General features: G+C 38.2%; 1 protein-coding gene across 1 annotated transcript in view; it reads right to left on the bottom strand.

Annotated features, from left to right (window-relative positions):
• dlec1 (DLEC1 cilia and flagella associated protein) overlaps window positions 1-12,339 on the bottom strand; it is a gene marked incomplete at both ends in the record, with an annotated part of 36,179 nt that extends 23,840 nt beyond the window's left edge. The window contains 3 exons of the mRNA XM_079806597.1: window positions 2,028-2,184; window positions 11,852-11,995; window positions 12,256-12,339. Coding sequence (XP_079662723.1) covers window positions 2,028-2,184; window positions 11,852-11,995; window positions 12,256-12,339 — 385 coding nt within the window. The remainder of the gene's footprint in view (window positions 1-2,027; window positions 2,185-11,851; window positions 11,996-12,255) is intronic.
• Window positions 12,340-12,559: the final 220 nt, after the last annotated feature.

Raw genomic sequence — 12,559 nt, forward strand, 5'->3', positions numbered from 1 at the left:
TGAAAATTCTGTCATTAATTACTCACCCTCATGTCGTTCGACACCCGTAAGACCTCCGTTCATATTCGGAACACAAATGAAGATATTTTAGTTGAAAGCTGATGGCTGAGAAAGGCTTCAGATAGGCCTCCATTGGCATTCAGTACATTTATACTCCCAAGACCCATAAAAGGCACTTAAAACGTCGTTACAAAGTCCATCTCACCACAGTGGCTCTACAATAATTTTACGACAATAGTTTTTGTGCGCAAAAAAAAATCAAAATAACACCTTTATCCAACTTGTTATTGTCTTCCGTGTGTGCCTCCACGACGCATGCGCGAGAATATGACGTAGCGCCGGGGTTCGGGAATCCATGAAATACACACTTAAGCCCCATTTTGAGAACTACGCCGAGACCTAAAGCACGATCAATGTAGAATCCAACAGCTTAGACACGCGCGTCTTCCTCTGCTTGTAAACAAATAGCTTCTGGGTCATGTGTCCGAACGCCGGATCTGCGTCATATTCTCGCGCATGCGTCGTGGAGGCACACACGGAAGACAATAACAAGTTGGATAAAGGTGTTATTTTGATTTTTTTTTGCGCACAAAAACTATTGTCGTCGCATCGTAAAATTATTGTAGAGTCACTGTGGTGAGATGGACTTTGTAACAACGTTTTAAGTGCCTTTTATGCGTCTTGGGAGTGTAAATGTACTGAATGCCAATGGAGGCCTATCTGAAGCCTTTCTCAGCTTTCAACAAAAAATATCTTCATTTGTGTTCCGAATATGAACGGAGGTCTTACGGGTGTTGAACGACATGAGGTTGAGTAATTAATGACAGAATTTTCATTTTTGGGTGAACTAACCCTTTAAGATCTAGTATGAGCCACTAGCAGTTAGGCAAGTGGCATTCAGTCTTACTTTTTGTATCAAATTAGGCCAGTCTATGTTTTTATGTCACTGATTTAAAAAAGTTATGAACAGTCTCAAAGAAAAAAATGTATGTCTAACTTGTAAGACTAGTCTTAACGGTTTATGCAACCAGCCCCTCAGCTGGGTTAACAATCCTTGCATCGAGGCACTGTTTGTTATTTTGTTTGTTGTTTTGCCTTTCTTATTCTTGAAGGTTATTTTGGGCAGAGGTTTTGAATCTCTGTTGGGGGTACGCTTCGGGCTTTTGGTTTAAATGTACCAATTGTCTTGAGTTGTAGTTTATAGTGGCGCTTTATTTTTTCCTAGATCGATTAAACGTTGGTGTTTGATCCCTCTTTTACGTTGCGTCACGAAACGAGCTGGCCATAACACACTTTTTGCTCAGTTTTGCATTCTGAATATGTCAACAAAAGAATAGTTGCCAAAAGTCTGCAGATTTTGGGCAGAGGGTGTTTTCACAGAAAGTCGAGTAGTGTATGATGGGCACAGTCTACGATTTTTTCCATCCAGTCAGAGGATATGAAAACATGTTTGATACCACGAGAACACGTCATAGTGTGTGATGCATTGCTACTGAAACCAAAGCTGTCCTCTATCTACCAGAGTAGCAATAAAATACAATACAAATACAAAAGTAAATGAACAGAACACATGTAACAAATTAAATGCAATATTTGACTCATCAGCACAGATAAAACCTCCAAATGCGTTTGGCTCATTTTTTCTTTTTCTCAGCACACAGATTTGCTACAACAACAACAACTGTGGTCTTACCCTTCACATCCATGTTTGTTACATCTGTCATGTGTTCCCTAGCAATGGAGGCGTGTTTCTGTGTGATTTTTATTGTTTTCAGAACGATTGTAGTGGATGATCCTCTGTTGTTTAGTGTATGATGCCCAATTTTTGTTTTTTTGTTTTACAAAATCAGCAAGTGTATGATGCCTAGTGTTTTAAAATCTGTTCAGATTTTAAAAGTCACATGTATTCCAGGCTTAACTAACTTTTAAAAGTCATATAGTGTATTCCAGGCTTAACGGACTGACCGTCAGACTGTGGATAGTAAAAATAATGAGTTGTTTAAATAAACAGAACTAGAGAAATGTACCTGGGGGGAGACCCAGCTGATGGTAGGCCTCACCCACTTGTTCCATGATTTGGTTGTGATCATGCTCCTCTTTTGCTGCAGCTTGCAGACGGGCCTGTATGATGTGTGTCTCCAGCATATCAGCATTCTGAATCCGTCTGTTGTATTCAGAATGCACCTGGCAAAATCATAAAACGATAAAAACGATAAAATAAAAGTCATAATTTAGATGATAGAAATTGGATAAAACTATATATATATATAGTTTCCAGAAATCACAATGTATGATTTTTTAAACTATTTATTTGTATGATACAGCTGCAAATAAGTATTTGAACACCTGAGAAAATCAATGTTAATATTTGGTACAGTAGCTTGTACAATATTTGGTACAATGTTTGTTTGCAATTACAGGGGTCAAACGTTTCCTGTAGTTTTTCACCAGGTTTGCACACACTGCAGGAGGGATTTTGGCCCACTCCTCCACACAGATCTTCCCTAGATCAGTCAGGTTTCTGGCCTGTCGCTGAGAAACACAGAGTTTGAGCTCCCTCCAAAGATTCTCTATTGGGTTTAGGTCTGGAGACTGGCTAGGCCACGCCAGAACCTTGATATGCTTCTTACAGAGCCACTCCTTGGTTATCCTGGCAGTGTGCTTCGGGTCATTGTCATGTTGGAAGACCCAGCCTCGACCCATTTTCAATGCTCTAACTGAGGGAAGGAGGTTGTTCCCCAAAATATCGCAATACATGGCCCCGGTCATCCTCTCCTTAATACAGTGCAGTCGCCCTGTCCCTTGTGCAGAAAAACACCCCCAAAGCATGATGCTACCACCCCCATGCTTCATAGTAGGGATGGTGTTCTTGGGATGGTACTCATCATTCTTCTTCCTCCAAACACGTTTAGTGGAATTATGACCAAAAAGTTCTATTTTGGTCTCATCTGAACACATGACTTTCTCCCATGACTCCTCTGGATCATCCAAATGGTCATTGGCAAACTTAAGACGGGCCTGGACATGTGCTGGTTTAAGCAGGGGAACCTTCCGTGCCATGCATGATTTCAAACCATGAAGTCTTAGTGTATTACCAACAGTAACCTTGGAAACGGTGGTCCCAGCTCTTTTCAGGTCATTGACCAGCTCCTCCTGTGTAGTTCTGGGCTGATTTCTCACCTTTCTTAGGATCATTGAGACCCCACGAGGTGAGATCTTGCATGGATTGACAGTCATATTTAGCTTCTTCCATTTTCTAATGATTGCTCCAACAGTGGACCTTTTTTCACCAAGCTGCTTGGCAATTTCCCACGTAGCCCTTTCCAGCCTTGTGGAGGTGTACAATTTTGTCTCTAGTGTCTTTGGACAGCTCTTTGGTCTTGGCCATGTTAGTAGTTGGATTCTTACTGATTGTATGGGGTGGACAGGTGTCTATGCAGCTAACGACCTCAAACAGGTGCATCTAATTTAGGATAATAAATGGAGTGGAGGTGGACATTTTAAAGGCAGACTAACAGGTCTTTGAGGGTCAGAATTCTAGCTGATAGACAGGTGTTCAAATACTTATTTGCAGCTGTATCATACAAATAAATAGTTAAAAAATCATACATTGTGATTTCTGGATTTTTTTTTTAGATTATGTCTCACAGTGGACATGCACCTACGATGACAATTTCAGACCCCTCCATGATTTCTAAGTGGGAGAACTTGCAAAATAGCAGGGTGTTCAAATACTTATTTTCCTCACTGTATATATATATATATATATATATTGTATATACACCGATCAGGCATAACATTATGACAGGTGAAGTGAATAACACTGATTATCTCTTTATCACGGCACCTGTTAGTGGGTGGGATATATTAGGCAGCAAGTGAACATTTTATCCTCAACGTTGATGTGTTAGAACAGTGGTGAACCGGCTACATGGTCATGGCTTTCCAACATGGTTATTTATGGTTATTCAGTGTTATTCACAAAGGCTCATTTGATGCACATGGGGAGCGAAGGCTGGCTCGTGTGGTCCGATCAAACAGACAAGCTACTGTAGCTCAAATTGCTCAAGAAGTTAATGCTGGTTCTATTTGGCCTTGGTGGAATAGATGCTGCTGCTGTTATTGTTGCTGCAGAGCAAGTACGGGACTTGCATACACTGCACACTGCTGTGAGCAAGTAAGACATGCTGCTGCTCTACAATAGCTTACATGAATTACCCAGATCTATACAGGTGGAGCTGGAGAAGGTGGAGGGTTTCTGAAAGCACGCTGCAACTGCTACAGCAAATGCTGACCGAGTATTTGAAGGTTGGGCAGTGAGCTAATTGGCAACTGATACAGAAGGAACCAATCAGCTGTGCCCTATAGAGAATGATGTGATTGCAAGCAGATTGAGTTCACATCACACATCAGCCTGTGTCATCTAGAGTTTCATGACAGAACTTTGTAAGCAGCACAACTGTTTTCAGCATTGATAATAAGACATTTTTCTTGAGCAGCATATTAGAATGATTTCTGAAGGATCATGTGATACTGAAGACTTCAAATACATTTTTTAAAAATATTTAAAATTAGAAAGTTATTTAAAATTGTATTCATATTTCACAATATTACTGTTTTTAACGGAGGTTGAGAGAGCTCAACTCACTGCAACTGAAGAAAACACATACAAATAAAAAAACACCAACAAATTAAGAAAACATCTTCATCAGTCTGACAACACATGTGCTGCAAATACTCACAACCAAATACAGAAACACGCTGCTAATAGCACAAAGCTCAATGAAGCTCAAATTTGTCTGTAAGGGTACTGTCTAAACGCACAGTTACCTGACAAATATTTTTAAAGTAAACCTGACTCTCCATTTTCTTCCACCCCAGATAGGGGATTTCATCTTTATGTTTTATTTCCTTTTAATTCCTATTATAACTGTAATACTATATATATATATATATATATATATATATATATATATATATATATATATATATATATATATATATATATATATATATATATATATATATATATATATATATATATATATATATATATATATTTTTTTTTTTTTTTTTTTTTTTTTTTTTTCACTTATGACTATTTTAATTTAATTTCTATGTAAAGCACTTTGAATTGCCACTGTGTATGAAATGTGCTATACAAATAAACTTGCCTTGCCTTGCCAATGAGCTGCAACTGAAGAAAACACATGAAAATAAAAAAACACCAGCAAATTAAAGGGAGAATTAACCCAAAAATGAAAATGTTGTCATCATTGACTCACCCTAATGTGGTTCCAAACCTGTATATGTTTTTCCTTCAGTTGAACACAAAATATTTATAAAGAATGTGGGTTAGCCAGAAAGTTGATGGCACCCATTGACTTCCATAAACATTTTTTTCCCACTATAGAAGTCATGGCTACCGTCTGGTTACTGACATTCTTCTAAATATCTTCTTTTGTTTTTAAGAAAATGTCTTTAGCAGGTTGACAACACATGTTGCAAATACTCAAAATGCAACCAAATACAGAAACCTTCTGGAAATACTCACAACGCAACCAAGTACAGAAACTGGCTGCAAATACTCACAACGCAACCAAATACAGAAACACACTGCAAATATTCACAACCCAACCAAATACAGAAACATACTGTAAATACTCACAACGCAACCAAATACAGAAACTGGCTGCAAATACTCACAATGCAACCATTACAGAAACACACTGCAAATACTCACAACGCAACCAAATACAGAAACTGGCTGCAAATACTCACAACGCATGACAGAACTTTACAGAAACACGCTGCAAATACTCACAACGCAACCAAATACAGAAACTGGCTGCAAATACTTACAACGCAACCATTCCAGAAACACGCTGCAAATACTCACAACGCAACCAAATACAGAAACATGTTGCAAACACTCACAATGCAACCATTACAGAAACATGTTGCAAACACTCACAATGCAACCATTACAGAAACGTGCTGCAAATACTCACAATGCAACCAAATACAGAAACACGTTGCAAACACTCACAATGCAACCATTACAGAAACTGGCTACAAATACTCACAACACAACCAAATTCAAAAACGCTCCGCAAATACTCACAACGCAAGCAAATACAGAAACGCGCTGCAAATACTCAAAACGCAACCATTACAGAAACGTGCTGCAAATACTCACAACACAACCAAATACAGAAACAAGCTGCAAATACTCACAACGCAACCAAATACAGAAATGTACTGCAAATACTCACAATGCAACCAAATACAGAAACGTGCTGCAAATACTCACAACGCAACCAAATTCAAAAATGTGCTGCAAATACTCACAACACAACCAAATACAGAAACGCACTGCAAATACTCACAACGCAACCAAATTCAAAAATGTGCTGCAAATACTCACAACACAACCAAATACAGAAACGCACTGCAAATACTCACAACGCAACCATTACAGAAACGTGCTGCAAATACTCACAACGTAACCAAATACAGAAATGTACTCCAAATACTCACAATGCAACCAAATACAGAAACGTGCTGCAAATACTCACAACGCAACCAAATTCAAAAATGTGCTGCAAATACTCACAACGCAACCAAATACAGAAACACACTGCAAATACTCACAACGCAACCATTACAGAAACGTGCTGCAAATACTCACAACGCAACCAAATACAGAAATGTACTGCAAATACTCACAATGCAACCATTACAGAAACGTGCTGCAAATACTCACAACGCAACCAAATACAGAAACAAGCTGCAAATACTCACAACGCAAGCAAATACAGAAATGTACTCCAAATACTCACAATGCAACCAAATACAGAAACGTGCTGCAAATACTCACAACACAACCAAATACAGAAACGTGCTGCAAATACTCACAACACAACCAAACACAGAAATGTACTGCAAATACTCACAACGCAACCATTACAGAAACGTGCTGCAAATACTCACAACGCAACCAAATACAGAAACGCACTGCAAATACTCACAATGCAACCATTACATAAACGTGCTGCAAATACTCACAACGTAACCAAATACAGAAATGTACTGCAAATACTCACAACGCAACCAAATTCAAAAATGTGCTGCAAATACTCACAACCATAACAGAAACACACTGCAAATAATTAATTAGTTGCATTTATTTAGCGCTTTTCTGGGTACACAAAGCACTTTACATGAAGGGGGGGAATCTCCTCAACCACCACCAATGTGCAGCATCCACCTGGATGATGCAACGGCAGCCATATTGTGCCAGAACGCCCACCACACACCAGCTTCCAATCAGGATAGGGGGAGGATTAGGAGGCCATGATGGACAGAGGCCAATGGGCAAATTTGGCCAGGATGCCAGGGTTACACAACTACTCTTTTTGCAAAGGACATCCTGGGATTTTTAATGACCACAGAGAGTCAGGACCTCGGTTTTAACATCTCATCCGAAGGACGGTGCTTATTGACAGTATAGTGTCCCCATCTCTATAATGGGGTGTTAGGACCCCTACAGACCACAAGGTGAGCACCCCTGTTGGCCTCACTAACAACTCTACCAGTAGCTATCTAGTTTTCCCAGGTCTCCCATCCAAGTACTGACCAGGCTCAACCCTGCTTAGCTTCAGTAGGAAACCAGTCTTGGGCTACAGGGTTATATGGATGCTGACAAATACTCACAATGCAACCAAATACAGAAATAAGCTATCACAACACAACCAAATACGTTGTTTACTCGTCAGTAGTGTTGTAAATGACGTGAAATGTGAGGATTTTTTTTAATAACATCCTGGTCGTATTTGCGTTGCGAATATTTGCAGTGCATATCTGTATTTGGTTGCATTGTGAATATTTGCAGCACATTTGTTGTCAAACTGAGGAAGATGTTTTCTTAATTTGCTGGGGGGGTTTTCTCTTTGCATGTGTCTAATCTTCAGTTAGAGCATTGAGCTCTTGGTCTGTGTAACGCTTCACAACTCAATTTTCAGACCATATAGTGCAAATGCAAAAAATAAAATATTGAAACAAACGTCCTTTTTTTCCTTTTTCTCGGTTACTTCATCAGTGGAATTTTGCCATTTTCTCTCCTTTTTTCAAATTTCCTTTTGCTAAATTATGACTTAAGAAATTATCTTTTGAATAAATTGAAATCTAACTGATTTTATTTTCCTTCTATTCTTTCCCCCAATTTACGTGGACTGTGCCATATAGCGGGGGGAGGTCGAGGACTGTTTTACATCGTTTATGTAGGCTATAGCCTGCGTGCACGTTGAGAAGTAACTTATAGTTTAAAAGGCTAACACAGAGGACGCCATAGTTTTTATTGTTAATAACTGTGCTAAATGTAGAATTCAGGTCTGGCCATCGGGAGCAGCGGGCAAAACGGTGGCCTGGCTACTTATTTCGCCCGCTGCTTTGTATTTATCTATACTTATTTGTTATTAGTGCACGCACACACACACACACACACACACACACACACACACACACACACACACTCACATGCACGCATACACACACACACACACACACACACACACACACCTACTTTGTTATATTGATGCATGCCTCGTTGTACCCGAATGATTTAAGGACTCGCCATTTAATAATTAACGGCTTGTAATGAACTGAGTTAATGACGGCTAAATTTAAGGGCAAGAGAAGCAGCAGTATATGTGAGAAGCAGTATATTCAATGAAAAGTTCAATGTTGCCATGGAAATGAAGAATGATGATCACTAAGTGAAAACATCGCAAAGGAGTTTATTTAGGCCCAAATATTTTGTATGTTTGCATGTTGGCTAGGCTAAGATGTGAATAAAAGCTAACAAAAATTTGCTGAACTTTATAGCTTTAAAAAAATTATAAAGAAAGAAAAAGAGAAAAGACAGTCACAGACATAGGCTACCAATTCAGATAGATTTTAAACATTAATAATAACTTCTTCTACTCTACAAGAAGAAAAAGTGAAAAAAGAGAGAGAGCATTTTCTTGTGGTGCCCCCTTGAGCACTTGGTGCCCTATGCGCAGCGCGTGATGCGCGTAATGGGAGCGGCGGTCCATGTCTGAAAAGCAGAAGCAAGCTCAGCGTAAAATAGACTCTTCCGCTGCCTGTATCAGTGGCAGTGCCCATAGCACGAAAGTATCGTAATTTATTGATGTAGCCTGCAGTTCATAACAGCCACGGGTAACAGGTGCCGCCACGGACCACTCATGTTCGCATCAGTGGCATAACTTTAACCTAGAAATCATGGACCCCGGTGCACAAATATCATAACTATCTAAAATAGGCCTACTGTAATATATTGTATGTTATACTGTAATACATACATGCAGAAATATAGAATTCTAGAAATGTATTAAAAAGAAAGACGCTTTCAGCCTTACTCAAAGGCCGCAGAAACATGGCCAGTGGGTTATTTACGCAATCCATTCCCGGCATTCTTATTTTGCTTTTATGTATTAAATATACAGGCCATTAGTTTATGAAACCTTGATCAAAATTAAAATACAATTTATAGAAAAAGAAATTCACTTTAAAGAAATGATTTCTGCAAAACAACACTCAATAAAAATCATGTCTGACCCCACTCCATGTCATATTGCGCGTCTTATAGCCTATATCTTACTCATGCTGCTCACTTTTCATCATCAACATATGAAATTAAAACAATAATACAATAGGCTAATATTTAAACATATAGCCTAACTATGAATCTAAATAGGCTACGTTTTGCATTTAGCCTACTCCACTCCAAACGCTTCAAAAATGTATTTTGTTTATTAACGCAAAGTTTTTAATTTCAAATTTAATTTCTAAATTCAGTTCATATTTCCAACAAACGAAATTCCGAGCCAAAATAACGAAGTGGTAAAAAAAACTGCAAAAATGAAAAATATTAAAGAATTCGCGGGCGCTTTCGTCGGCATGAGTAAGATAGGCTATAAGACGCGCAATATGTCTGGAAACATGGAGTGGGGTCAGACATGATTTTTGTTGAGTTTTGTTTTGCAGAAATCATTTCTTTGAAGTGAATTTCGTTTTCTATAAATTGTATTTTAATTTTGATCAAGGTTCATCTAATTACCTGTATATTTAATACATAAGAAGCAAACCAAGAACGCCGGGAATGGATTGACATGCGTAACGAACCCACTGGCCATGTTTCCGCGACCTTTGAGCAGCCTAAGGCTGAAATAGCGTCTTTCTGTTTTTAATATATTTTTTGAATATATGTCTTAATTACAGTAGGCCTATTATAGACAGTTATGATATTTGTGGCTGCACCAGGGTCCATCATTACTAGGTTAAAGTTACACGCTTATCATTAGTGATCCATGGCACCTGCTACCCATGGCTGTTATGAACTGCAGGCTTCAATCAATAAATTACAACAATTTCGTGCTATGGGCACTGCCACTGATACAGGCAGCGGATGAGATATTTTTCTGCTTTCAAACAAGTGTGACAAAGGCATGGGCTAAATACATTCTCTAATGTGGATACAGACATATACACACATCACTATACAACACCTTATTAGGAGAAAATACATGTCGTTTTAATGAGAAAAATATGTCGTTTTAACGACATAAGATCTCGTTATTACGAGAAAATTATGTTGTTCTTACGACATAAGATCTCGTTATTACGAGAAAAGATGTTGTTTTAACGACATAAGATTTTTTCAGCAAATTTTTGTTAGCTTTTATTCACATCTTAGCCTAGCCTACATGCAAACATACAAAATATTTGGGCCTAAATAAACTCCTTTGCCGATGTTTTCACTTAGTGATCATCATTCTTCTTTTCCACGGCAACATCGAACTTTTCATTGAATATACTGCTTCTCACATCTTCTCTTGCCCTTAAATTTAGCAGTCATTAACTCATTTCAAAACAAGCCGTTAGCCGAGAATGATAGGCTTTGATATGCCTATGTATATGTAGGCTATATAATGATATGCTGCAAGTCAAGAGTAGCGGATTCATAATTTGTAACGGTTAATTATCAAATGGCGAGTCCTTAAATCATTCGGGTACATCGAGGCATGCATCAATATAATAAAGTAGGTGTGTGTGTGTGTGTGTGTGTGTGTGTGTGCATGCGTGCATGTCAGTGTGTGTGTGTGTGTGAGTATGTGTGTGTGCGTGCACTAATAACAAATAAGTATAGATAAATACAAAGCAGCGGGCGAAATAAGTAGCCAGGCCACCGTTTTGCCCGCTGCTCCCGATGGCCAGACCTGAATTCTACATTTAGCACAGTTATTAACAATAAAAACTATGGCGTCCTCTGTGTTAGCCTTTAAAACTATAAGTTACTTCTCAACGTGCACGCAGGCTATAGCCTACATAAATTATGTAAAACAGTCCTCGACCTCCCCCCGCTATATGGTACAGTCCACGTAAATTGGGGGAAAAAATAGAAGGAAAATAAAATCGGTTAGATTTCAATTTATTCAAAAGATAATTTCTTAAGTCATAATTTAGCAAAAGGAAATTTGAAAAATGGAGAGAAAATGGCAAAAATCCACTTATGAAGTTACCGAGAAAAAGGAAAAAAAGGACGTTTGTTTCAATATTTTATTTTTTGCATTTGCACTGGTCTGAAAATTTAATTGTGAAGCGTTACACGGACCAGCTCTTTCTGCCACCATAGTTTTTACTATATTTTTGATCAAATAAATGAAGCCTAGCTGAAGATAAGAGACTTCTTTCAAAAAAATTGTTTTAAATCATACAGACCCTAAAATTGTATAGTGTATAGTATGCCACATTTTATTAGAGATTTTGTTTAGTGATGTGATGGCACCTGTTGTAGCTCCTCCACATATTTTTCATGGTAGTTGTTGTTGCCTCCTCTTCGTGATTTACTGAGATTAGAAACCGTGTCCTTCCCAATCACCTCTATGGTGTAAAGGTCTTTGAATATGCTGGCCAGTAGATGAGAAATGTCCTGTACACACAAAATCAGTCACTCTCAAAAATATGAAATTATCTTTAGTGACAGTTTAGTTTGACAGTTGAAAATTATATTTATATAACTGAAATTCTTCATAACATCTAATTTTGTGTTTCACGTAATAAAGTTGTACAGATATGAAACAACACGAGGATGAGTAGGCTTGAGTAAGTATGAGTAAGTTGCCTGTCAGATTTACAAGTCATAATGTTAAAATAATAATCAATTGTAGTGGTCAGTAGTCATTCACTTACCTGAGTTGTCTTTGATGCTGGCTTGTGTCGATTCATGGAGGGTTCAGAGCTCTTAAGTGGTTTTGGTTTAGTTTCATCGGCCATTATTTTGTCGTGAAAAGAAGTGTAAATACTGAAACGCAGTTAAATATTTCACTAAGCTCTGCCGCGTTTGGTGCGTATAGCGAAGGAAGTTATTATGGTGATACAAACGTCCTATAGATATTAATATGTCTAATATAAAACGGAACGTATTACGCTACATGACACCATGGAGTTCCCTTTTCTACATTGACCACCATTTGTTTAAGACGTCACCATGGTA

Source organism: Gobio gobio (assembly GCF_949357685.1).
Source record: "Gobio gobio genome assembly, chromosome: 23".
NCBI lineage: Eukaryota > Metazoa > Chordata > Actinopteri > Cypriniformes > Gobionidae > Gobio > Gobio gobio.